This window comes from Solenopsis invicta, chromosome 16 (assembly GCF_016802725.1).
Source record: "Solenopsis invicta isolate M01_SB chromosome 16, UNIL_Sinv_3.0, whole genome shotgun sequence".
In the NCBI taxonomy this organism is placed as follows: Eukaryota; Metazoa; Arthropoda; class Insecta; order Hymenoptera; family Formicidae; genus Solenopsis; species Solenopsis invicta.
The window spans coordinates 21,823,011-21,850,439 of record NC_052679.1 but is presented as its reverse complement, the minus strand read 5'-3'; the positions used below and the strand labels follow the sequence as shown (position 1 = coordinate 21,850,439).

Genomic DNA, 27,429 nt, shown 5'->3' with positions numbered 1-27,429 from the left:
TAATATTATATTACAATTCAAATCATAGAATCGTTAAGTACTTTAAAAAATTTTAAGGGATTCCTCACATTAACTTGTGACGAAAACTTCATATGATCATATATTCGAAACGGTTTTTTTGTTAGTTTCAAAGATACAAAATTAAAGTTAAAAAAAATTGTCTTTTTTTCGAAAATTTTGAAAAGCCACTTGCATTGGAAAAGCCACTTTTGATGGAACTTTGTTCATATTTGAATGATATGGAAATAATCCCAGTTTTTTAAATTTCTGAAAAAAAAACGAAATTTTTCCTTCAACTTTGACCAACTTTGACATTCTATATCTTTGAAAGTAGATTGTTTCAGACATATGACCATATAATATTTTTGTCTTGAATTAATGTAAGGAGTTATCTCCAAAATCTTTTAAAGTATTTACCGACTGCGTTATATAAAATAAAAAGGAAATATTAATATTTACTCACTCTGGCATTTGCCACGTTTTGTCGTCATCCGTAAGGAGACTTTCCCTAAGAAAGATATACGTTTTTATTTTAATAGCTTATATTTTAAATCCATTAGATTTGTCAATTAATTATGAACTAACGTTCTTGTTGACAGTAGGGTGGCATCATCTATAAATTGAGACAATTTCTTATGCACCAGTGACAAAATATGCGCTGTTGGTGTGCTGATTATCATAACGATTACGCCTACGAACGTAGCAAACCAGAACCCGTCCTAAAAGCGCATAGATTATATAAGAAACTTTATTGAAAATGTGAAATTAATTGCTTCATTAGTTATTTGTGCTATTACACATTAAATATTGTTCTTCGTTTTTATATCTATTACATAATTAAATCACTTATAGCACACATTAAAGTCCTACACAAATCGACGTAAAGATACGTGTTTAATATTAAATATGTAAACACGTTAAATCGCGAAATCCTTAATATATCCTTAATATTTGTGCTGTTTGATAAAATGTGTGTATTTTATCATTCAAAATATATGCAAAATATATTTTACTTTTACATGTAAATTAGATCAATGTACAACGGTTTTAATATGCATAGTGCGCACTAGTACAGTCCGATCAAATCGCTATTAATATTTAACTGATGCAACTTTATTACACATAACACAAGAACTAAGAAAAAGTGTCACTTTTTGTTAAAAGTGTCACTTTTTGTTAAAAGTGGATCTTGGAGCTTAATATTTCTATTAATATCTCTAATTTTTAAATACATTTTTAACTCTACATTCTAAATTATACATACAAGAGGACTTAAAATGTGAGCACACAGTAAGTATCTGAATCCTTCAAGAACGTTCCACAAATGTCGACACTTGGATACTCTCGTCTCAGAAAATACGTGAGTTCGCCATTGATTCAAGTAATTCGATAGTTGGTCCACATACAATTTTTTCTTCTGCAAACGATTATCGAACAATAAAATTTAATAAAGACTAATAATTGCATTCAACGAAAAAAGCAGCTCCATAACTGTTATAAAATTCTTTAATATGATTGATTTATACGTTCAGATTCGGTAGAAACTAACAATAAAAGTAAAAACTAATCATATTGATGAGTTATACAAGTTGCAAAGCTGCTTTTTTCGCCGAACGTAATCAATGATAAATTTTATCTTATAAATATCTAACGATAAAATTGAATATTTTTTTTTAATAATCTACAGAGAGGAATTTTTAACACTATTCACCAACTCAGCAATCTTTTCTCCATGATGATCTAAGTAACATTGTATTGTCCTCAAATGAGAAATTGATTGATTGACTTGACGCCAAAGAGGTTGCACCTGCAACTCTAGACTCGTAAGACGATAAATCAGATCGTTCTGTAACTTTATCAGTGATTTTACCCGTCGCAATGTCAGATTCCGTATTGTCGTTCCGATACTTTGCAGTTCCCTGGCAATACTTCGGTCCTGCAGCTGATGGGATACATTGTCTAATAGATCGGACAATGTACTTATATCTTTACTAAGAATCGGTCCTTGAATCTGTACGAGAAGATAGAAAATAAAACAGAGATTATTGAGAAATAAAAGAGACGATTTTTTGTCTGTGTGTAACTTCCTTTATCAAATTTTGTTACTTTATCAACGTAAAAGAAGGAAAGCGTATTAATGATGTGAGTAAGTCGCATATTATACAAGAGAATGTAAGATATTAAAATAAATTTACATGTGTGCATTATATGGTTGATGAATTGACGCAGTTACGTGCAACTAAATAGACTTTAATTAGTTGTGGCTTTAAACCATAATCACGGAAACAACTCGCTGTGAAATCCGTGTCGTTTATCATAGTAGCCTTCTAGCATTACGTAGTGATGCAGCTGCGCAATTTGTTACTTCCCTTTAATACCAGATTTTTCCTTCGAGGAGAAATTCTCTTCAAAGCCAGAGTAATCTCGAGCTTTAATCAAGTTGTTAAAGTCTAGTAAAAACTTCCGCTTTTATTTTAAAATACAAAAGGCTTTCATTTGGAAGAATATAGAGATGAAAAGTTGTGAGTTTATATTTAACGTGAGTGAGATAACAAACAAACGCAATAAATACCATAATTCTGTTCCCGGTGAGGTTTAAACTATAAGCGTATAAAAGATCCTCAAGATGTTGCTGTAAATTCGGCGTTAATATTTGCAAACCCTTCAAATCGACTTTGACATTAGAGATTGCTTTAGACAGGCCTGGCCATGCCCAATGCGCAGTCAAATGGTCCAGATTCATCACGTTTTCCAGCCCGAGAGCGAGATAGGTTGCCTCGTTGTTTTGACATTTTCTACAAATAAATATTGCTGCTGAAAACCATAACATACATTGTCGCTGTATCTATATGGCACGGCCTGAAGGGAATATATGATATAAATAAAAGTAAAAAAATATAATTTACACTCAGACTGCAGTCTACAGTCAAACTACGGAAAAATAAATTTATATTAAACTCAACGTGTTTTCATTAAAATGCATAAAATATTGTATTTCTAACAATAGAAAAAGTCCATTTTATTGAAAACATGATTGCGACATTGATTTAATATATATATTTTTTAATTAACTTTTTAAATAATTTTTAAACAACTCTTGTAACAGTATCCAGTTCATAATTTTCAATGCAATGTACCATTATTTTAGATAAAATATCATAAAGCTTTATTGGCTTGATTAAGGCAAAAGGGACTTACTCAAACAGCTCCTTAAGAGGGACTGTGAGTTTTCTTCCTAAAAACATTCGACTTTCCAATACAACTTCCATAGTATGATAGTCAGGATCGAACAGTGGTCGACATATCAACATTTCTGTATGGCTAGCGATGCCCAAAGCAACGACGAACACTATCCATAATGTAATCGAGACAAAACAACTCATAGCCACACCACTGAAATTCGATCGAAACACTCAATCTGACGATCTATCTTATTAGATCTACAGAATCTATTATCCCCGATCAAATTCTGTGCTGTCAGAGCTTGTCGAATACTAATTTACTAATTAATATTTATCATTAATTAAGATTATTACTAATATTTACATTCTAATATTGTCTTCTGCATTATATTGATAATTGTCTACTACATATAATTTGATAATAAATTCTGTTATATTATATTTGCAATTGTTCTCTCTTTTCTTTTGTTTTTTAACAGCACAGTATTTTCATAAATGTCGTTCAAGTTAATCAATAAAATTTTATACGATTATGCAGAAGTGTATTTATTCTATAAAAAAAACCTGTATTATTTAATATAAATACTCAAAACGCAAACTTTATTTTATTATTTTATATATTATAAAAGTATCAAAAATTTTACTATCACGTAATTATACTGGTGCAAGGTGGTTTTGAGGAAAAATTCAATATCAAAGGCGACTTCATCGATTTCAATGACCTTAATATATATTGTCCAGATCACCATCTTGAGTAGCAATCAAAGATTTTAGCTGTCACTTGTCATTTATTTGACAATGTATGTAAGGTTATTGAAATCGAAAGAAATCTATAAATTAAAGTTCATGCACATTCTATGTATATACATAGAATATACAACGTCGGTGTATATACATAGAACATGTAAGATATTGTTGAAAATGTAACATAACTTTGATTTTCGTAATTTATACGGGTTATGTAATGCTTACCATAAAAGAAGTGGACGCACTTTATCTTCAGATGATCCGCAACGACAACACAAAGCTCCAATCAGTAACGAAAGAATCAGTAAAATGGATAAAGCACTAGCTGCACACGTCATAAATAAACATTTTATTCCATTAGCTTATACTTGCTCTATTACAAAACGTGTAACACAGTTTACATATTCGTTTATACACATATTGCTACTTTACTACTTACTATACCTTTATGTATAATAATTAATTGTTCATATGTAAATTATTTTTCTCTTATAAATATCATATTAAATAAATAATCCATAAATAGACTTAAATCGTATTTAATATTGTATGTATTTTATAAAACGCGATATATGCATACGTATATTTTATTTTCATTCTCGGAGTAATAAAATTAATTAAAAATTCTCCATTTTTATTTAAATATAGTTTTGCTTTATATACATATTCTATACATGTATATGTGTATATATATATATTTTTTTTATTGACAACTATAACTTTTCTTTAATACTTTTACACAGAATAATGAGATAAATCAATTGGTATAAAAAAAATACATGATTATCTTTCAAAGATATGATTATGTCCTGTAAATTGCATACATTTTTTGAAAAGTAATTACGTTTTCTTTACACTAATTGATTTATTTTGTTATTCTGTGCATATAAGTATTGAGATATTGTAAAAATAAATAGTTTACGAGATATTTTTTATACTTTATTTCGAAATATGCAAGAATAAAATATAATATTGATTTTTTGATAAATATATATATTTATCAAAAAATCAACAGTTTATGAGGTATTAAAATTCATACCGTAATACTTTTATATGCAAAATTTTATTTGAAACGTTTTTATGTAAAGGATTTATTTATTTATTTGCGATACGTTACGTCCACAGCAACACCATTTACGTTTAACGAACATTTAAACGTTCGTATAAAAAACATTTAGCCGATTTTATAATGTATGGAAATATTTATTCAACAATTTTAACGACTATTTAACGACTGTTTATTAAACCATCAAAATGTCTTGTATGATGTGATTTTAAACTAGTAAGAAAGGAACCTTAAAATAGAGATATTACAAGATGTTATAAAACATTTTCATAACTTGAACTTTTTAGCTTAAACGTTTAAATTTTTATTAAACATTGATTTTTATTAAATTTACTTTGAACTTAACTACGTTGCGTGAGATGACTCACCGTAAATATATATATAAAATATATACATAATGATAATATGTATACAATTCCTCATGTTATCGTCTTCAATCCGTCACTTACTCGAAGATGTTTCGTACAATCTCAACGATCGTTTTCCAAATAGCGTAGTGAATAACACACAAGTATTCAACGTAATATTGAAAATATTTTTACGTACCCGTTCCGATGATCCATCTGATATGCTCGAAAGAGGTGACATGAGGTATAACGTAATCCGCGATACTTCTCGCAGAATCAAACTGCTTTGAAAATTCGGAACTGTTCGTCTCTACAGCGCGCGTTTGCTCGATAATCCTGACACGTACTGCATTGATCTCGCGTCGAATTTCTACAAAAACATAGAATATTTTTATTTGAATGCTTTTAAATTTTTACATAATTTTTATGTATCACGAGCGCTTTCATAAAGAAAAGATGTTCACGATAAATGTGTACACACGTCTTAATGCATTGAATTTTGATAATACAAAATTCCTTAATATTAAAAGCAAATGCCATTAATTGCATTAACGTTATCTCTAATTTTAAATTAAGAGTTTGTGATATTTGTGAACTTAAAATTGACAAAATTACTGAGTAAAATAATAAGATCCTCAAGATAATTCGATAATAATATTATTCTCATAATATTATATTTCGCTGCTCTGAAAGTAAAGTTCCTCAAGTAGTAATTTTCACGCTAACTGACACGTTATTAAGATGATAGAAGGTGGCTAGTAAAAAAAAACGGACTTGCAATGACTTGCTCTTTCTAAAGAAAAAGTGCAAGTTACTGCACATCAATTTCACATGGAAATTCTACGTCAAAGTTAATTCGATTGTTTATCTAGTATTAACACATAGAATACGTAACTTGAACGGTAAACTTTCTTCGATAATAATCCGGTTCGACTTCATCGCGAACATGCAGAAACTGCTCGGTAACAACCTCCGATCGACAAACGTTAAACTTGTTCGACTCTATCGTCCCGACATTGGGACGAATCTTTACAAATTTTTTGCGACTTTTCTTATCGCATAGTAATATTAATGTGATATGGATTTCGCATTAGATGTCGCCCGTCACCTCACTATCGGATCTGTCTACCGATGGATGGCGGCGGGCGACAAGCATTATTGGTCGACGACGAATCGACAGAAGTACAAGTCCACATTGCCTTTGGTTCATCGACATTCTGGCGCTGTAGCAGCATCCATCATACCACGTTTTTTCGAGAATCTTCTCAATTTTCTTTATTAATAATTTTCTTGGCATCTTTACGCTTTATTAATCGAAAAAATAATGTCCATCGTTCGATAACGATTTTTTTTACAAAGGATTTTTTTGCAATATGTTTATATATCAACGCTATATTGCAAATATTTTATAATTTAAATTGCTGTCGGATGCGTTTATTGAATATATTCGATATTATCATATTTTATTCATCGCAGATATTTAATAAAGAAATAAATTGTAATTAACAATTTGTAATACTTATTCAAACTAATGCATGCCAGTAAAAACTGAATAAAAAGAATGAATAAAAAGAAAGAAAAAAAATGTAGAGAAAAAGATAAATACATTTCTAATTTTTATGGAATTGTATAGAAATTTCTCTAAAGTGTTTTATTTTAATATCATAATTTTTTTCTGCATTTTTAGAATTTTGTCTAAATAAGATACAGAATATTTTCATTTTTAATTAATAAAAAAAACTGATTGATAAATGAAATTATATGTATATAATAAATGTGTACATATATACATGTACAGTATGCATGCAATTTTTATTTATAAATTCTTTTTCAAGTTTATCTCAAGTTTATACTGTATGTTTGCAAAGCATACATGCTGGCGAAACAGTAAGTAGAGTAGGACCGTGATATTGTCCGACACGACAGGCCGTCAACGCTTGACTCTCACAGCATCAATCACCGATCTCATCGTGAAAGTTTATACGTGTGTCTCGAGAAAGATATATAACACGATCGCGGGGTTCACAAAGATGTTTGCTCGAAGCATTTACCGCATTTCGTTTGTCTATTAAGGATAAAGTCTCCCGGACTCTCCCTTTTCCGCCACATGGTCTCGCGCTCATCCCACTTTGGAGCAGAAACGCTGACGCGAATTCCCCTCGGCCCGTGACGAAATATCGTTTATACAGTACGACGTGGAAAAAGAGCAGAAAGGGTGCGCAAAAACTGCTATTGAGAAACGCGACGGTTCGCGCTAAACGACTTGATCTAAAGAGCGAGGGAGAATGTAGACGGGAGGAAATATTTTAACAAGATGATTCGTGCTTGCTTCTTTATCAGGCTAAAATTTCCGTATTTATCTGTAATTACAAATAAACGCAACATACGTATATTAGGCACGAACATAGTAGTTGTAGAAAATAAATTATGTACAGGACTCTCGCGAGTTAAAATCTTTGAATATTAATTATATTATTTCTATTTAGTAAATATTCATATACAATAAATCTTTTCTTTAAATATCTTCTAAATAATTATAAATCTTGCATATCTTTGGTCACTTTCATTTTATATTTGTATCATTTAGTTATCGTAATTATAAATAATTCTCGAAATAATTCTCCATTTGAAAATAATCCTTTGCTTGAATATATTCGGAATATTTCACACTGAAAATTTATGCGCGTTTTATAAAATACAGCGCGGAATTAATACATGCGTCACATTCTTGGAGGCTGTCAACATTTTGAAAGACTTGAGCTTTGAATCCAAAATGAAATGTTCATTATAATGCTTGGCGAAAGCAGAACTGTGATCTCATGTGCTTTGAACATGAGATAAAAAATAAGACCCAAAGAATTCTAGCCTTCGTTACGCAAGCAAATTATAGGTAAATATAAATTTTGTTTAGGTAAGAAGAAGGTAAGCATCGTTGGCACATGTACATTATCTTTTTTTTTCAATTACATCGGTACAGAGTATCTTAATTATCAGTACATCAAAATGCACTTTTATGGAACTAACAAGTTTGTGTTCTCTCAACTTCGTTCACGATAAAACGTGATCTGCTTCAGTCTGGTTTGTTTACCTTCTTTCAAAGTTATAATATGGGTTAAAATATATCACGATTCTCAACACAATATACAGACAAGACTACAGATAAGGGGAAATATCGAGGAAGAAGCTTCGGTGGAGATATCGCGAGGGGAGCGTTATGAATCTACAAAAAGAGTATTTTCTTCGGAAACTTTGCTGTTTCTTCATTGCATCTCTGCTTCTTCGATATTGATACTTCACGTCAAAATATTGCTTACAAAATATTGCGTGAAACGTTGAAAAAAAATTTTCGGAAGTTTGATGTTGTCTACTTCGATGTACGTAGCATTCTAAATGTTTATAATCGGATCCGCCGGCATGATAAATCTATTTCTAACACTCTCTGTTCTACCAAAGTCGGCTTTCCTCGCCGTTATTCCCTCTGCGAAACTTTTCAAGTTATACGAAACGCATATTAGTGTTTAAAGTACCGAGAGCCGCTACTGCAAAATGTTGAGACAAGTATATGCATACAATTTCTATACTTCCGCGCACCTGCACGATGGAAATAATCCTCGCTCCGCAGAATCCGTTGGACTTATTTTCTTCGAATCTCCATTTATGAAGACTTCATTCTTTTAGGCGGTCGAAATATGCGGGACGCGTTTCGTGCAGCGACTAGAATGAGATTTATCGACATTTGCTATGGTTTAATCGTGGCAAATGTTCATCATACTCTCGCGTTCTTTTCTTTTTCGCTTTTTCCTTCTATTATTTGCGGCTATTACGTTCCTTTCCGATTGCCGCTCGAACTTGCACGCGATGGAAATTATTCTACGAGTAAACCGATGCTTTTATTCATACAAGGCCGTGGAATTAATCGAAAGCTAACTAAAATCTTAAGTATTGTAATTGTAATTATTATTGTAAATTTTCAAGTCTTAATTATCAAATTAAAATTATAATTTTGTTACAAGAGATAGAATTATTATACACAACTATTATATTAAAATTTACTTCTAAATTCTTCTCTTAATGTTAAACAAGGAGAAAATGATATCTCTAAAGTTTCTGAACACAAAAAAATTCTAAACGATAAAAAATTAAAAATATATAATTTTGTAACAAAATATCGTGTTCTTTAAACTAAACTTATTTATAAAATTTATTTTTGGGCTAGTCATATTACCATCATTTTTCTTCTTCCACCGATTAGGCAGTGTGCCACGTTATAAATCATGTTCTAAGTAATAAATATTTCATTATTTTGAGTTTAGAATCTGTTAAACAATACTTTGACAAATATAATCGTTCAGGTTTCAATGAAAAATATTAATTATTAACAAAGTTATTCAACAAAATAACAATTATTGCCATATTATCCCCTCTCTTCTCCTTTAATAAATCAAATTTCTATCATGGAAAAGAATTAATCAAACAATATATAAATATAAAAAGGTATAGAAACGTATGACGTGTATGTACGTATTCACTATATCTTTGTAAATTAGCATTCGTAAATTAGCGAGTTGCAACGTGAAATAGCAATTGTTCGTATCATTTGTTAGTTTGTCAGCGGAACGCTGTGAACCATTTATCCAGCTTAATTCGCGTAATCTCACATAACATCCAGAGAACCTGGCAGTGAAGGTACTAATTTAGCTTTCTTCGGGAGCACGAGCTCTTTGGCAAAGTTTCTACGCTAAAGTGTCATCGCGATCTCAACGTGGCGTCGCGTGTGCCATAACGTATCATAATACGTGGCATCAATGTCGAAAACTTTTCTGACGCTATAGCATATCATTTTCTCCCTTCCCTTGTCTCCTTCCAACGTCCTTCTCAACCAAGTATTATATGTATAGTAGTTACATATGCTCAACTAAATTTCATAGAGTTCATATTCTCGAATGCTCCAACGCACGCTTGGCTGCAATTTGGTTTGTATCGAAAAAAGCTCGCTATCGAGAATGCGAGGTCTCTGACTTTTTCCCGATATAATATCAATTTCGAGAATAGAACCGTGAATATTCTACCTACGATTGCGAGCATCCAATGTGGTCCGGGCAATATAATGCGGTACATGGAGGAACTCTCCGCGAGCCTGGCGTCTTGCTTCCGTCAAATTTTTCCAACTGGTGCTCCGTAGACGCAGAATTCGATCGTCTCTCAATAGCTACGACAGAAAATATAGAGTGTATCTCAGAAAAAGAGAAACAAGTTTTGATAGCAAGCCTAGTGTTTTGAAACTCGTGCATTTTAAAAGTTGGGAACAATAAAAGTTTCTATTAATATCTCTTGCTACAAAAAAAGAGATCCCTTTTTTCAATTAAAACTTTTTTATTTTGCTATTAAAATTTTATTTGTTTATTGTGAAACTACCAGTATGGATATTACAAGAATGGAATTGCTCATACGAACAGTAAATAATGTATTGACGTTATATCGACAGTAGACAAATTGTTTGAAAAAACGAATTTAATATTTTCACGTAGTAACAAAGTGTTTTAAAATGTAAAAGCAGTATAATTTTAAGAAACAAATAAAATTATACGTTTCTCACGTATACTTCTCATTCTTCAATAATAGGAATTTATCGAGATAAATTTCCATCCTGGGAAAACTTCGAAACATTGAATGAATGATAAATCGAGATGCGAAAACAGAAGTTGCGCGAAAAAACACTGCTATTACCGTGTAACGTAATTGCGTTCATTCAATAAAAAGAAGAAAAATTGGTGCACTTGAATCGGGAAGTGTATCACTTATGTGTATTCGCGTGTACATGCGAGGGGGCGTGTAAGCTTCGTGACTAACGAAAGATGGAGAGACCCTCGAAAAGTCTCTGCTACAGTACTCTAGAACCGTCGATTTAAACACATTTATTTTCTAAATTTAACATTTACAAATTTTTTAAATATGTAAGAAAATAAAACTGATAAATGGTACTTAAAAAAAACACTATTAAAAAATTACAATTGCTAAAAAATTTATACAATTATTAAATGCATAATTAAATAAAGAAAAGTATAAAATAGCAGAGGAAAAAATAATGTATTAAAAGTAAAAACATGTAACAAATTTCAATGCAGTCACGTGTAAATATCGAGAAAAATTTTAATTAAAATTCCGAGAGATAATGTGTGTGTGACAGATGAATAGCGTTATAACTTTTAAATTACACAAACATTAATCATTGCAATTTTAATTGTTTATTAAATTAATACATTTTACTAATCTGTGTTTATTTGATCATTTTCGTTGTTTCAAATAAAATAGTGGAGCATATGATGAAAATGTTGCCGCGAATAGAATCGTTTATCTCGCCGAGCGAGCCCTGGAATGCGTTAGACCGAACGCCAATCGTAAAGTTTATTCACCCGTTCTATCCGTAGATCCAAGCGAATCCCCGAAGAGTCAATGACAGCACAAAGAGAACGATCTGGACCCAAGCATGCTCTCACTGCACCTTCCAAGTCCCGCCGTATCTCCTCCGTTTCTCTACTCAATTCCAATCCTAGTTCGCGAGCTCGTTCACCCTCCCTGAGCAAAGATTCCGTCCTGGCAGATAACTCTTGCGTCGCTGTAACGTGCGATACGATACCATTAACGACCTGTATATATCCCGTATTCACTGTTCTTACCTTCGTTTGCCTAACACCTCTTTACAAACTAGTGCAGAAATCATCAAAGTTTACAGTGTGAAAATCGAACTCGCCTGGATTGCATCTTGTTCAATTTATTATAGAATTAAGTGCTGGTTCTGACATTTACCGAACGCGAAATGCTTGTTACTCAACAAGGAGATCAATTTTGGATGTGATTACGAAGGATACACGAGCTCGCTCTAAACCACTAATGCAAAATCTCTTTTTGTAATTTAATAACTGTCTACATTTATCTTCGTCCGCGTCTCCGATAATATGTAATTCAGATCGATGGACTTAATAATCTTAAGGCAAACTTTCGACATAGTGGGTGCACGAGTAAGCTATCAAACTATTAGCTGACAACCAAAAGTAATAACGCGCGGTATAACGAAGCAATTTATAAGATGCCGCCATTCGCCATTTACGCATTAAACTTTGTCTGCGCCGATGAGAAATATATAATAGCGATATCACGTCTCCGAGCACTTGCCACTATATAACAGGTTTTCGTTACTTGAATTAATTCTCAAGGAAAGAGACTCCAGAGTCGTGCCCCGTGGCAGTATACGGAGTGTGCTATGAATATGAATTTACCATCGCAACACCGCGCAGAGAAGAAAACAAAATTGATTAAAGAGGTCTTAATAATAAAAAATAGACGACGTATCAATTATTTGTGTACATGCAACACTCATAAATATGTCGGCACTAATTAGTAATACATTTGGGAATGAACAGAACGTTTAATAATTACCATGTGGCAGTTCAAACTGTAAAGTGCCTGAGAACTTCATTTGCGCGCACACGCCGTTGAATTTTGTCTAATTAAAACTTTTAAGCGCGGACGGTGTGTGTAACTTTACCTTTCTTATTTATGTTGGTTCAATATCGGCAGCCTATTATTTACTTCGACTTACTTCGCAAAGGTTCATATGTATTTTCCGGATATCCGGCTACATTAGAACTACATAACTTTTATACTTTTTAGCAGCTCGATAAGCTGTACATACGCAGAGAGAATTTCCTCTTTGAATTTACCCTCGCTATCAGATAGTCGTAAGATAACACAAACTTCAAAAATTTTTACTGAAATTATAGTAAAGTTCCTCGAAGGCAATGATGTCTCATGATTACCATGATTTTGAAAGAGTATCCAATAAACATAAAATTATTATCGTTACAACAATAAACTTTGATCATGACTTTGAAATAACGTTTTTAAAACATTTCAACAATGTTTCGAAAAACATTATATATTAAACAATCTTTTCAAAATACTTATGCAATATTATTTAATTATAAAAGGTTGAAAAGTATACGTGAAATCAATATTTCTAAATTTTACTTTAATGCGTCTTGCATACTGAATAATTTCCAACAAAACATTTTTTCGTATATATAAATTTCTTATGGTTAAAACAATGTACTCTCTCTCTTTCATTAAGGCTTCTTGTAAGCAACCGGCGTATTACAAGTTTATTTCAAAACACCCGGTACAGAGTACTAAGTATAGCGTGTAAGTATGATACACGTGTAGTGATTAGACGGGGAGTTGCTCGAAAGGAGAGAGCAAGAGCGAGAGGCTCGTAGTTGCGGTAGTACCTGCTAATTTAGTTAGTACACTGTTAGTAACTTAGTACCGTGACTAAGAGACACTCCAGGTCGAGAGAAGGTCACTTAACGGTAGTGAATTCATTTGAAGACCGAATAACGTTACCAGAAACAACCTAAACCAGCCGTGACGTCGGGTAAATTGGCGGTCCCAAAAGAGGCATGTTATCCGTATATCTGACGTCTTAATTACAAACGTCTTAATTACACGCGCTAGATTAACCGAACGGTATCCGATATTCAATATCGTTGATGTTACGTATGCGAATATCGCATAAGTGAACTTGGTGCAAAGAAATGCGTTGTTTTAGAGATAATTAAAATCTCGGTGTCTTTTCCATTTCCGCAGAATTAATAAAATTTTAACGAACGTGGCTTGACAGTGCGGCTCTTATTCTATCGAAACGTGCAATCTTGAGTGATGAGTGAATAATCGCGTGATGCCACTGCGTAATCCGATGAAACCACAGGGAAGTCGTCAGATTTATCGCGAGTGCGCGCAGTTTGTGAGACAACGAGTGAATGACGTGGTCGGTTTTCCACACTGTACGTGTATTATTTCATGTATAAATTATTATATAGGACGCGAGTACGTTGTGTAGATATTGCGGTTATGAATATTCAAACATTTCGGCGAACAACCCCTTGCCACTCGACAAATATTGGTGCAGGATATTCGCGGATATTCATACCGGATGCGGTGGCCGCAATTACAAAGGCCCGTTAATTTCTTGCTCTTAAAGATCTTATACGAGATATCCGATGATAAGTTAAGAGAGGGTTTACCTACTGAAGATTATCAATACGCGCAACCGCAAAGTGCGAAATTCCAGTCTCGTGATTTCTCGCGGCTGTGTATTCAGATTTTTGTAGAATAAATTGCGCCGCAAAATATGCGTTCCTAGCTTTCACAAATCATTATAATTAATTACGTAAGTTGTACATAGAGAGTACTTAGAGGCAGCTGGGAGAGAGATTAGAAACAGCTTGCGCTTGACGTTATACCAAACTGTTCCTTTTAGCCTTTTATTTAAAAAAAAAGAAAGTTATAATAGTTTTTACCATTTCCCAGGTCAACGAGCGCATCCAGTGCCACGTCAAGTCCAGTTTCAGCCAAGAGTTCGGCCTGCACGGGTTTGCCCAATAATTCCTCGACGTCTGTAAAACACGAGCGAAATTTTAGCGCGTGCGTCTGCCCTTAGTCAACAGATTATTTCATTAACATACAAATATTGCGCATGCATATACAAAGGACAGTCGATGTCACTAGCACAGACCGCTTAATATTCTCTGCATAACGTTTCGGTGATAATATATTGCCGCTCTATCAAAACGTTCCCTGCTGATCACAGTTTTGAAGGCCCAGTAAAAGTGTAAAATTATTAGAATATCGAACGATGGCATAAAGAGCCGTGATGGGATGAACGTTAAAAATGGATCGTGATCGCCTCGGGCTAACGAACACGCGATATCCATGTAGTATATAAACGCGAGCGACATTGTAAATCCCGTCACGTCGGTGCGTGGCAGTAATAATTTATCCGCCCTGTATCCGCGCGTCGGTTATCACGATCTGATAGGAATTTTGGACCGGAGCAGGTATAGTTTGATAATGCCGCCCTTTGACGGTAACGCAAAATTTCTGATAACAATTAAAAATGTATTTTCATTTCTTGTACGAGAGAGAGAGAGAGAGAGAGAGAGAGAGAACCGTATTGCTGGCGAATGGCAGAAAATCGATATTCCGTGTAAACGCCGTGGGTTATACCAGCCAATACTTTGGAATCTCGGGTTTAATTTGTGCAGTATCGATCCCGAGGGAGATATGCTATGTGATTCGGCGGGAATCTTATGACGTACGTTCCTCCCTCAGTATGTGGAACCCCGAAAGAAACGAGTCACGTTGTCGATAAACCGTATCGTTGTCGTTCCACTTGGCGCACGGTACGTGATATGAAATCAAGACGGCTGGCGACGTGTGCAACGCGCGAGCTTTGTGCCGGCCAACATGCGTAATGCCCCATGTGGCCGCACTGCACTAACGAGCTCAATTTGCTGGAGGTTGTTAACGTACCAATGCCGATGGACCCATTACCAGACAATTATAGACCGTCAATAGCTTTCATTAGGCGCCTATGCGTCTCACCATTCGCGAGAAACGTCATTAGACGACGGCACTTCGACATCGGCACTTTGCCCCCGATAATTCATCGATCGATCCATACAGCCGAAATTTGTTGAGACGAGCATTCTCGCGCGCATATCGCGGAATATCGTCGAGAAAGAAGTTTACAAACATTTGAAATAGCTTCCAATTTAGTGGAAACAAGCTCAGTATAATGCGCGTAATGAGTTAATGGTCGAAATGTGCTTCACACTTCGTTCCACATCACGGGCAACAACAAAATATTATTTGATATATGATTCACCGCATTGGAAATAAAAGGCAGTTCACTGTATTTATGCATTACAAAAAATAAACGTGTGAAAGATTTATAGCTTTTCTGTCAGATATGGTAATTAAGGCACTTTGTTTTTCAAATGGAGTAAAATGGAAACGGCGCGGTCCTAAAGGCATGAAAGGGCGGATTTTGGCGCTCTGTTCGCGTGTAACGTGGCGTTTCTCTCCTCTTCCTAAGAGAGAATTATTCTAATTATCGAGATTAAAAGCTTTCTTACGCACATTTTTCTCGCGCACTTCTCACCATGGACGCAAGCCAAATCAACTAAATCGTTATACCATTAACAAATGAATTTATCATGCGAATGAATTTATGATGCGCGCAAGCAAAATGAATACAGAGCATAAAATATTGCGGAACAGCCGCACATCCTGCGAGAGAACGGTTAAAAATATCCCAACTTGCCAGCGAATGCGTCAAACATACATGGATATATCGTGAATGCAAATGTGTATAGTATATAATTCACAAGCGTTACACATCATTTAACTAAAAATATTTCTAGTTGCGGCGTATGGCAAGAAATTACTCTGTGCCAGTTGTATTTTGATAGCGCGCATAAAGTGAATAAAAATAATCAGACTGAATAAAAGCTTTTGAAAATATTAATATAATTTTATATTAGACTCCTTTGTTGGACCTAATGCTCCACAAATCCGAATGAAAAATCCGTCGGAAAATCCGACAATCCAACATTGCTCTTCATTTACTCATGCATATTCTCGTATTGCTACATATCAGTTGTGTTTCAATATTTGCAGATTACTTCATGATCTATACATTAGTTTACCTAATGACGTTTTATTTTAATAGCGACGTAAAAATTCAGCTTTAAAAATCTTTTATTAAATTTTTAATCAAATTCATAACGATTAAATATTGGATTTTGTATCGGCTTTTATATTAGCGGTTCAAATTGCTTAAGTTCAAGTAATTATTGCTAACAAATTGTTAATCTATGTTAAACAATTTGATTTTAACTACATTTGCGGTAAAGTCTACACATACGATGGAATCGATTAAATTCGATATCGTACAGACGATTGTTAAACGGCCTACTGATTTAGTGGTGGAATTAACCAGTTTGTGGCTTCGTTCAAGAATCAAGAGCGCAGAGTCGCTTATACAACCGAGCGCTATGTTGTATCAAAGTAGTCGAGCAATCGAACCGCAAGCGGTTCTCCACTTTCCGCACTCAACTCATTCCGGAAATTAGTTAATTTGTCGAGAGTTGTATTTTCTATTACCATTAACAGTATAGCAAAATATTATTTTCTCTCACTCTCGCAATGTGTGGAAAGGAGGGACACGAAAGAACGAAATTAGCGCAAAAAATATGTTCTATTAAATTGTGTAAATATTTTACCAAGACGTTTCATTTCTTTTATTTCATCATTTAAGCATCTCGTATGTTGTAGCGCTTTATAAAGATCTTGTATTATGGTCTCCATATAATTTTTACGATTCTTTCTTACTTTTTTGCTTGTTTGTGACGGTTATACTTCTCACACGTCGTCGGCCGTAACGAGCGGAGGTAGAAAGTCTGAAAGAACGGCGCATTTAAGACAGAACGCAATTACAGTAACTGGGTTACGTACGTGTAACATGCCAACAAGAAAGAGCATTCGGTAAACACCTCAGGCATCGTGTCCATAGTTACCACTATCTATGGTTAAAAAGTGGTTCTTGTACGTTGTCTTCATTGAACGTGATAAAATAGAGGACGATGATGCGATCTTTTTACCCGGAAGAACTTTTCGCGTTCAAGTGTCTTAATACCACTAGAAAGAAAATTTCACTCACTGTCCAGATCCGTGAGAATCGCTTCGCTGGCCACGTCCAAACTTCTCGCGAGGCACTTTTGCAGCTGTGACATCGTGTTCGCGTGGTAGTCCTTTAAATCCTGCAATGCCGTCTCTACAGTCACAGGGAGTTTCTCGATCCCGACCGCCACTGCTTCGTTGCATATTATCATTGTCACCATGCAAGACCTGGAAGTCACGCACCAAAGATTATGAATAACGTAGTGAGTGCTTGCTTTAGGTAAAAGGTTTCCCAACGTCGTACAAGACGAATAGCTGCCTACTTAAACCTCTTCTCTCTCTTTCTCTCTCTTCCATCAAACTTATTCATTTATTTTCGCTCCATATTATCGTACTTTTAATATTATAGGTACTCTAATACATTATATAAATGTAAATGTATATAAAAAAGTAATACAAATTTTTATCCTGTTATTAAAAATAATTAAAAATAAGACAATGTAACTGTGATTTACAAGTATATACCAGGAGTCAAGTAATAAATCTTCCGTATTAATTTTAAAATCTCTTTTTTTTATTACGGAAATTTCGTCATATTAAACTCACGACGATTACGTACTCACGAAGTGTAATCAAGAAGGACAGAAGTATCAAGGAACACGAGTAGGGTTGGAAGTGAAGGTAATAAGTTTCCGGAGCGTCGTCTAAGAATGGGGAATCGTCATAGATCCTACCCGAGTATAAGGACGAGAACAGCGAGGAGAAATGCGAGAACACCGGGATGCCGAGAGGGTTTGTAATCCTCTCTGATTGGGCGACAGGCGAGCCAAAGTTCTATGCCAGGTATTATGCAGGCCAGTACGCAGCACATGCCTACTAAGCCCAGAAAAGCTGCTTCCACGTGCATAGACTGTAAAAGTAAGAAAGATACTTCTGAGAAATTTAACAGTACCATTCGCGCGACGTTAGATCGTGAAAATTATGTATCCGCCTATACGTCGCAAGCAATTCTCTTTTCAGAACAAAATGCTCGGAAGTATATCGAAGATTCTGCTACAAGATTTTAATGAAGCTTACGCTTTCTCTAATGATCCCCTTTCGTCGTTCGCTGGTAGTTAAATATTTCTGATTTCTCAGCATTTCACCTTACCTCTGAGATCAATTTAGTGATGCTTATGCGATTTTCCACGGCGTCTGTTAGTAGATCTGTAACGAAGGAGAGAGATTATAATCTTCACTATGCATCGCTAATTGGAAGGAAAGCAATAATAGCCCGATAGTACCAAAAAATCTATTGTGCTCAAATTACTTGCCAACCCGTAAGAGAACTATTAAACGGTCGGATAAACACGTTGAGAATAAATTCGTTAAAATGTTGGTAGAGAAGAGTGGAAAATGCGCACACCACTTAAGTTACTTTTTTATTATCTTTTTCTTTTGATATTAAGTTAAATGCGAATAAACGTTGGAAATTGTAACTTAATGTTTCAAGTGGTTACAATGTTTAACCTTTTGTCAACAAATTAACTTATTATAAACTTCTCTGCAGCATGCTGCAAAAGGTACAATTTAGTCAATTAAATCATACTAGCCGGTCTTTTAAATTGCCTTTGAAAATATCAAATTCATGAATTAAAATAATTAAAAATATAATAAATAACTTAACCAATTTCTTATATTTTAACTAGAAATTAACTAATACATATTAATAATTTACTAAAAAAGATCAAATATTTAATAATTATAAGTAATAAATAATAATACAATAAAAAAGTAAGAACATCGAAATAAAACTGATCTAAATTTATTTGTGCAATTATTTGTGCCCATATTTTTATTCATATCAATTTTTATTATCACATGTCAGCCTCACGTTAATATTATTACAATAAAATTTCTGGTTGTTTAATTTATGAAGCTCAATAGGTTTTATAAAAATATAGATTTAATCCGTATAATAATTGCAAATGTGTATATGTAATGAATATAAAATATTCTACAATGCTTTTATGAAAAGATAAAAATTCATTAAAAATTGTATGATCACATTATTATCAGCTACATAAATTGATCAAAAATTAACATGAGCTGGATCTGACTTTTTAAAGTGTTGTTAACATGCATAAAACAAATTACAATCTGTTAAATTTTTATTTATTCCTCATTTCCTATTTATTTTATATTTTTACTACTAAATGTTGTTTATATTAAGTAAAAATATAAAATATAGAGGAAATATGATATAGAAGACAGGTACGTATGCAGCGACTCTCCCCTAATTTGTTGCAATATTTTAAAAATTATTGTAATAAAAAAAGCTCTATTTCTTCTATACATCAGCGCATAAATGTACTACCGAAAAAAGCGCATTAACGCAGCCCGCAAAATTTTGCCTATTTTAAAAACGGTTGGTCATCACTGCTCTACACGACCGTACATGAATCAATAATTATTGATCTCTTTTTACATAAATGTCACGCATGTCCATATAGATAAAAAGTATCCCTTAATTGCAGTTCGCAGTCATCTATAAAACTTAATTAATCACATAGGATTAAAAGTTATAACGTTCGCAGGCGCTTGAACGAATAGATATTTCAAATGCATGAAATGAATTCGTACTTCGCAGCACATGTTTTATACGTGCAAAATGTTACTCTCCTCTTTTTTTCTAGTTGAAACAGCTTGCGTATGAATTATTGATACTGCTAGACACCTCGTAAAATGCTGACCATTCGATCCCGAAACGAATTTGTCGATACGTATAGATTTTGAAACCTTATGAGCTTACTAAAAAGAGATTTCGCTTGGAAACGTTATGACTGCCATTAAACCTTACCGATCGGTATGTCGTAAGGTTGTACGAAGGATAGGAAGCCTCTGAGAAAATCGAAGGGGAACCATCCCTTATCGAGATGCAAACTCGTCATCTTATAACGCCCCTCCTCTGCGAATTTCGGGAACTTTAGCCTCGGTTTCTCGTCCCAGTCTTTGGGAAAGGTCAACGTTCTCGGATGCGACACGTTCGAGTTGTTCTTCGTATCGTCCACGAGCACGTCCGCCACCACCGTGTCCATCTCGTCCTCCCGTGCCTCGTTTGGGGAACGAAGAATGAGGAAGCTGTCGGTGGACCCGTAGCAATTGTTACTGCTCGGAGTCGAATCAGTTGAGACCGACTCTTGAAGTGTGTACGCCCTCGAGGTTGAGAGGAGTAAAAGGAATACTGGAAGTTTTGGAGAAGCGAATCTTACACGAAGTTGTCGCCTTACTGCTCGCCCGCGAGTTGAAAGGACAATAAAAATCTATTGTGCTTTAACAATTAATTAACTGTGGAACTTATTTCAATATATAGTATCGGAACTTTATAAAAGAATCTATGCTATTATCTCTCCAGACAGTTCCGCAAACTTGAGTGGATGTGCGCGCTCTTCTTTATTAATATTTTTCCACAATGTATACTCGAAGTCGGATTGCACGTTTCAAGTTGCGTTTAAATGGCAGCAAAATTGAAATTCCAATTAATGTGCTGTCCGGTTACCGTTCCGCTTGAATCTTGAATAAGAGCAACGTTACGGTGGTATTTAAATGAATCGCCGTATTAAAAAAAAAAGAAAATAACGAAACGTGCCGCTTTTAATATTTCGTAGCTTAACCGCGATATTAAAATTGGCCACGTCCGAAGAATCTTACCTAACATCGTTAGTAAATTATTGATAGAAATTCACTCATTTCAATTCCCGACAAATTAAATTTCCTCGATGTGACAATCGCATTCTAATATTTACTAAATTCGTCATTAATAAGCATCGTACAAGATAAAATGGAGAACATTCAAACGTTATAAATGAAAATTACGCACACAGAGCACACGCGGGAGAGCTTTGAATCCTCCTAAAACATTACAGTTTCTGTCGACATAAGACTCAAAATAGAATGTCGCTTCTTCTATTTGCGCTCCTTCGTGTCAAAACCTTCCTGAGAATGATAATTTCAAAGCGTTTTAGCAAAGAGCGTTGCGACACGAAAATAGCTTCACGAAAATTAGACCTGTATTTCGTACGACATAGAAGCAAGAAGTAAAATACTCGTACCTTGAGTTACAATCATTTTCCGCTTAGCATCACCGACGTTTTCCGACGTTTTCATCCATGCGATAATCGGCACTGACAGCGATCGCGTCTTTATTGAATCGCAGCGGCAGGTAGACTGTCACCTCCAGTACTTGTAGAGGCTTCTCCGCGAAACCCTGCAAATGTATCATGATGTTGTCGAGCCATACGAAAATAATAAGTTCGATTAACAAAGTAAGAGAAACGGTGTCACACAATATAGTATGAAGTTAAGAAGTTGTGCAGAAAAATGTAATTAAATTATGCAAAATAAAAATAATATAGACTTAAAAGTATTATATAAAAGCTAATTGGGACAACGTACTTAACGTAATCTGATTAATGATATAAACGGGGAATAACTGTGAAACTTGGAAATAATTGTAAAATAAATAAATTAATAAATAGCAGATTAAGTTGTCGGTAGTCTGTAATATATTGTGCAAATTGTTGGAGCATTTATGCATCGAAAAATGTTTTGCAGCATTCGAGTTTCCACTAAATTAGACGCATAATCGCTGACTCAGGCACCAACATGGTTGCTGCTTACAATAAATAAACACCGAGTACTTTACATAACAAATGAAAATTACTTTCCGCTTAGTTTTTGATATATAACGTTAACTGTATGATCTTTTTTTTTTTTGTCGTTTGATGAAATTCTGCGTTAATTTTATTTCGTGATATAAAGTTTATAGGGATTGTTAATGGTGCGTTAGTCATGGATTTATTTTTATGCGGTATGTAGTTTATGGAGATATTAATGCACTGTTGGTCACAGATTTATTTCATTTCCGGTCAAAAACAGTTCTGCTTGAAAATAGTCTGACTCGGAAAATTGCAGTTCTGTCGAACGAAAAGTTAGTAAAATATATCGCTAAAGTTTTTACTCCTGCAATTTGTAACGAAAGTTACCTAATGGGAGGAGGGGGGGGGGGGATTAATAAAACCATTATTTCCATTCAGAAATATACATTAATAGAATGTCGTATGCAACATATTTTTTTAATACGTACGTCTGTCAATTGGTTTTGAATTAATTTTGTTTATTGTTATTTATATTTAACAAATTAAACGATAAAACAAATAAATTCTTTGTTGTCAAGCTTTGCTGCAAATCGTGATCTCGACGTCCTCACTCGCTCGTGAAGGCGGAGGGACAAGTACTGGCTTACAGTTTAAGCCCGACTACGTCGTCGATAATCCTTTAAAGAGCGGGGATCAAGCGAACATAATGTGTTTTATTGCACGTTTCTTGTTAAATCGTCGAGTTAAATTGAAAATGCAATTCTGAATTAAATAACAGTAATCGACGTTAATGAAAATTCAAATTGAAATTTCTTATCAAACACCAACTCATCGCGAATCTGTCTACTGATTAACGACGGATATTATATTCGTGGAATATTCTCGCGGAATAACTTGAAAAGTATTTCGAAGGTATGTCGAAGAATGTACTAACGGCTGGAATTTTAACCGACGTCTGTCCACTTTGTGCCTTATTAAATAGCGCAGCGAAGTTCACGCAGGAGACTTTATTGTATGTAATATACGTACATATACGTATAGCGGAAGAGTATTACGAAAATCATTCAAAAATAAGTTGAATGAATTTTATTAATTCTTCTTTCGTTAAACTCAATTCTGGCAAATCCTGTCTGAAAACTTTAGACATATTCTGACTTCAATTTACCCACCTATTATAAAAGTTTAACAAACTTTGGAGGCATACTTGCATACAGAATGCGTATAAGATGAAGTAAGAAATGTTAATTCAACCGACAATATTCTGATATTATAACGTGTAAAGTTTTACGTACTCACGAAATTCTCAGCTTCATGAGCTTTAAGGCATTCGCAAATTTTCTTTCTCAGGCCTTTGAGTGAGCAACCAGATTTCAAATTGTAACGTAAAAATAAGATACTGTGATGAAATTCTAACCAATGTATTGTACAAGATACACGATATTCAATCAAACATTTTACGATCGAAATAACGTGCAATGTAAAAAGAGATTGATAAAATAGTTATCAAATGTTTTAATAAAGTAATATCAACTCAATATTTTATCAATATACAAACATAATTTTATTTTTTAATTGTTTAATAAATATTACTAGAAGCTGGTATAAGAGTACTAAATATTTAGAAAAGTAAAATTATATTTAATTATATTGATCAAATATTTAACTGGCATTTTTAGTAGTTATTACAAAAATAAACAATTAAATATTTGATTATTTTATCAATCTCTTTTTTCAATGTGATTAATGCGATGTTAGGCGCTATTTGGATATATCACGTTATTGCATATGCGTCACGTATTTCTATTTAGAATTTCTCTTTCGCGATCTCTAAATCACCGTGCAATTTGATCCCCTTTCTTCGCTGTTGATAACTCGATCCCGTTTGTGCGCGGTTAGTCGTGTATGTACGAACGGTGAACCAAAGGTTTGAACCTACCTACAGTTACTGCCAGTTACGTGAAACCAGAATTGGGTTGGTTTTTTGGTAACAGCGGTGCCCAACCGCGGCTAAATCTTCGCGGAGATAAAGTGCGAGATTACTTTCGCCGATAGTGAATGACTGGGTACTTGGCTAGACCTCTTCTATCAGTGAATGGGCTCTTTCACTCTTACGCGAAGGTGTATACTCGGTCCCTTAATTGCCTGTGCCGTAATTCCCGTCCCACTTCTCAATGCGATTCTCCCTCAAAACACGGCTAATTGCATGATACGGCTGTGAGTAAATACTTACACGTCTGTGGTGTACTATATCGCGGTTGAATTCAATATAACCGGAGGATACTTTGTTAACCTACTAAGTTAATAAAGATAACAAGTTCTTTTGTGCGCGCAGCCTTTGTCTATGAAATGATTCTCCAGGATCTCAAATAATTTCACCTATGAAAAGATCTAGAATCTCAAATGACTTTGAACTCTCTCTATATAATTAACTGCATATAAAATATCTCTGTAAAATGTTATTATAATGTGTTACGTGAGTAGAATGTTTTAAATACTTGCCGGCATAAGTACGTTCCCGTTTCATGTTCGTACAAATCTCACCGTAAACGACGTTGCTTTATTGTGATAACAGTTATTTTTATTTTTTTTTATATTTTTTATTTTTTTTTAGAGGATATACACTAACTTTTGCGTGAAACACCGCACGCCAAGTGCGATATATTTAGAGAAATTTAAAATGGCTCGTGCTATTGCATGCACAAAATGGCGAGAAATATATCACAGCGTCTGGTATAAAAGGAGTAGATAACTGAGGCAATTTGTTAATGAGTGTTGCACGTTATTGTGGCACGTAAGCGATTTGTAGTTTCGTAGAATTGATATCAAGTATCAGCTGTTACATGATTTACGATACTTTCGTAAGTCGTTGCTTATAATCATGTAATCTTTAGCCGAAGTGAGATGAGAAATGCTGGCAACTTTCCGAGATGTTCAAGGAAACGCAAATTCACGGACATCAAAGGAAAATAACGATACTGCAAGTTAATTAATTGATTGCGCCGGGAGCACGAAGGAAGCTGCTCAATCTAAACTAAGATCCCATCTAAATTATTATTGATGTAATTAAAAGTATAATTGCAATTTCGAACATACTTCAGAATAATGTCGAGTGTGCATAAAATCTGTACCTCATTACTATTCAAGGGAAACAGATGAAAACGTACGCGACGCTTAACTTACTTTCAATATTCCGTGTTCGTTTATTTAAACCATCTTTCTTACACTTATTCGAAATAATGAGCCACTTATTGTCCGCGCAAAGCGTAACGAAAAAAATTATATCCCTCCCCGAAAACAGACGGTTTTACCACATTCTTATTTAACATTCTTGTGTATGCGTTCCATTATTTTATATTACCTAATTAAATATTCAAGTTTCATTCGTGCTGGCGTTAAATCACTCGACGTAGAATTCCGCAATTGCGTGAAACGCGTACTAAAATATGCACTCCAATTTGAAAAATATCGCACTTTTAAAATACGTACTCGTTGGGGAAAAAGCACACACACACACTATGGGAAAATTATATTACTTCAGTCAGAGATGTGTCTATTACATATTTTTATAATTTACATAGTTCATCAAGATACGTAAAGTGCCACCTCATTAGAGGGGCTCATTAACAACTATTCTGTACAAGTCGTCATAAAACTGGAAACATATTATTTATATAGCACAAATCCTAGAGACATCCCAGGGATATCCGTGGGACGTTCAAAGGAACGTAAATTCGTACATCCTAGGCACGTCCCTGGGACATCTTTTGGGACATAAAGTGTGCTGTTTGGATACATACTTTTTCTTTACAACAACTGTCTTCTACGCGTCTTGTATCCCTAGCCAATAAAATTTTCAACGGAACCATTTTCTGGCAACAATATTCACGATTCTTACAATTAGCTGAACTTTGCCTATTTTCGTCGTCATTGTCGCCGTCTCGTCGAAAGTGTGTCGCGATCTTCGACGCACGATTCTCGATCTACCAAGAATGAGGATACATCGGGTGGTGTTCTCGGACGAACGCGTGAGTGGATAGATTTTGGCACGGCGAGAGGGTGTCGGTGCAGTTAGGAGATCGGGAGACCAGGGTTGCATCCACATTTACTCTCTCTCTGTCTCTATTTCTCTCGTTCTCTCCCTTCTCTGCCGACCCTTTCCTGCCTCATACTCTCTTTCCCTCTCGCTCAGCGCGACTACTGTCGGGAGCACCCAGGCGGGCAGTCAGTGCGTCGTCAGCCTCCGCGTCGTCGCGACGCTCCTCTCTTTCTCTCTCGTTTCCCTCGGCTCTCTCGGTGGCGTCCGCAGCATCGCGACGCTACGACGCGCTCCGTCGACTATCTCATCCTCGGGAGAGACGCCGTCGTTAATTTTCCTACGATATATACCAGCGACACGGACTTTGTCATCGATAATATCGATTGCAATAGGCGATACAAGAAAACAAGTATCTTTTTTTTCATACATCGTCACTTCGAAAGTGTTTCCGTTCAATCTGCACAAAAGAAGAAAAGGTGCCGACAGTTACGTTAATTGTAAAACAGAAAAATCTAAACTCTTGACTAATTTTTTGCTTTTGCAAAGATCCTTTTTAGGTGGATTTTATGACGTTTTACATATTTTTTAAGTTAAAATATATTACAATTAAAGTATATTATAATTGAAATACATTCATTAATATTTTACGCGCATAAAATAAACTTTTTCTATAAGTTTCGGAAAAAATTGATATCTTTTTTTTTCAATAAAACACTTGGAGTGTAATATTCGCGAAAAATCGAAGAAATTGTGTGCAATCGCAAGTTTGCTTCATTACGTTTCATTGCATATTTTATAATCGAAGAGAGTACAGTTCGCAATTCATTACTCCCGCATGAAAAACTCTAGATCTCGAGTAAAAAGAGAAGGAAAAGAATGAAATTGAGAGTGAGTA

At 34.5% G+C, this 27,429-nt stretch overlaps 2 protein-coding genes across 7 annotated transcripts in view; one reads left to right on the top strand and one right to left on the bottom strand.

Moving 5' to 3' along the window:
* Positions 1 to 27,429, bottom strand: part of LOC105193227 (prominin-2) — a 104,994-nt gene that overhangs the window by 400 nt on the left and 77,165 nt on the right. For 3 of the 5 annotated variants that reach the window (XM_011157597.3, XM_039458984.1, XM_026131468.2), the window contains exons 5-20: positions 21,953 to 22,107; positions 20,701 to 21,084; positions 19,012 to 19,067; positions 18,596 to 18,771; positions 17,902 to 18,089; positions 14,699 to 14,794; positions 11,756 to 11,958; positions 10,416 to 10,551; positions 5,542 to 5,712; positions 4,155 to 4,254; positions 3,199 to 3,393; positions 2,573 to 2,795; positions 1,712 to 2,011; positions 1,265 to 1,417; positions 586 to 719; positions 464 to 508 (exon numbers count right to left, since the gene is read on the bottom strand). In XM_011157597.3, coding sequence (XP_011155899.1) covers positions 464 to 508; positions 586 to 719; positions 1,265 to 1,417; positions 1,712 to 2,011; positions 2,573 to 2,795; positions 3,199 to 3,393; positions 4,155 to 4,254; positions 5,542 to 5,712; positions 10,416 to 10,551; positions 11,756 to 11,958; positions 14,699 to 14,794; positions 17,902 to 18,089; positions 18,596 to 18,771; positions 19,012 to 19,067; positions 20,701 to 21,084; positions 21,953 to 22,007 — 2,615 coding nt within the window. In that variant the 5' untranslated portion in view covers positions 22,008 to 22,107. Of the gene's footprint in view, positions 1 to 463; positions 509 to 585; positions 720 to 1,264; positions 1,418 to 1,711; positions 2,012 to 2,572; positions 2,796 to 3,198; positions 3,394 to 4,154; positions 4,255 to 5,541; positions 5,713 to 10,415; positions 10,552 to 11,755; positions 11,959 to 14,698; positions 14,795 to 17,901; positions 18,090 to 18,595; positions 18,772 to 18,938; positions 19,068 to 20,700; positions 21,085 to 21,952; positions 22,108 to 27,429 lie in introns of those variants that run through there. The other 2 variants (XM_039458985.1, XM_026131469.2) reach the window with 2 other exon arrangements.
* The window catches only part of LOC105193226 (trace amine-associated receptor 9), a 72,593-nt gene continuing 71,868 nt past the window's right edge, over positions 26,705 to 27,429 (top strand). Inside the window, exon 1 of one of the 2 annotated variants that reach the window (XM_026131470.2) lies at positions 26,705 to 27,010. The gene's annotated coding sequence lies outside the window, so the exon portion shown is untranslated. Of the gene's footprint in view, positions 27,423 to 27,429 lie in introns of both variants that reach the window. The other variant, XM_039458988.1, reaches the window with a different exon arrangement.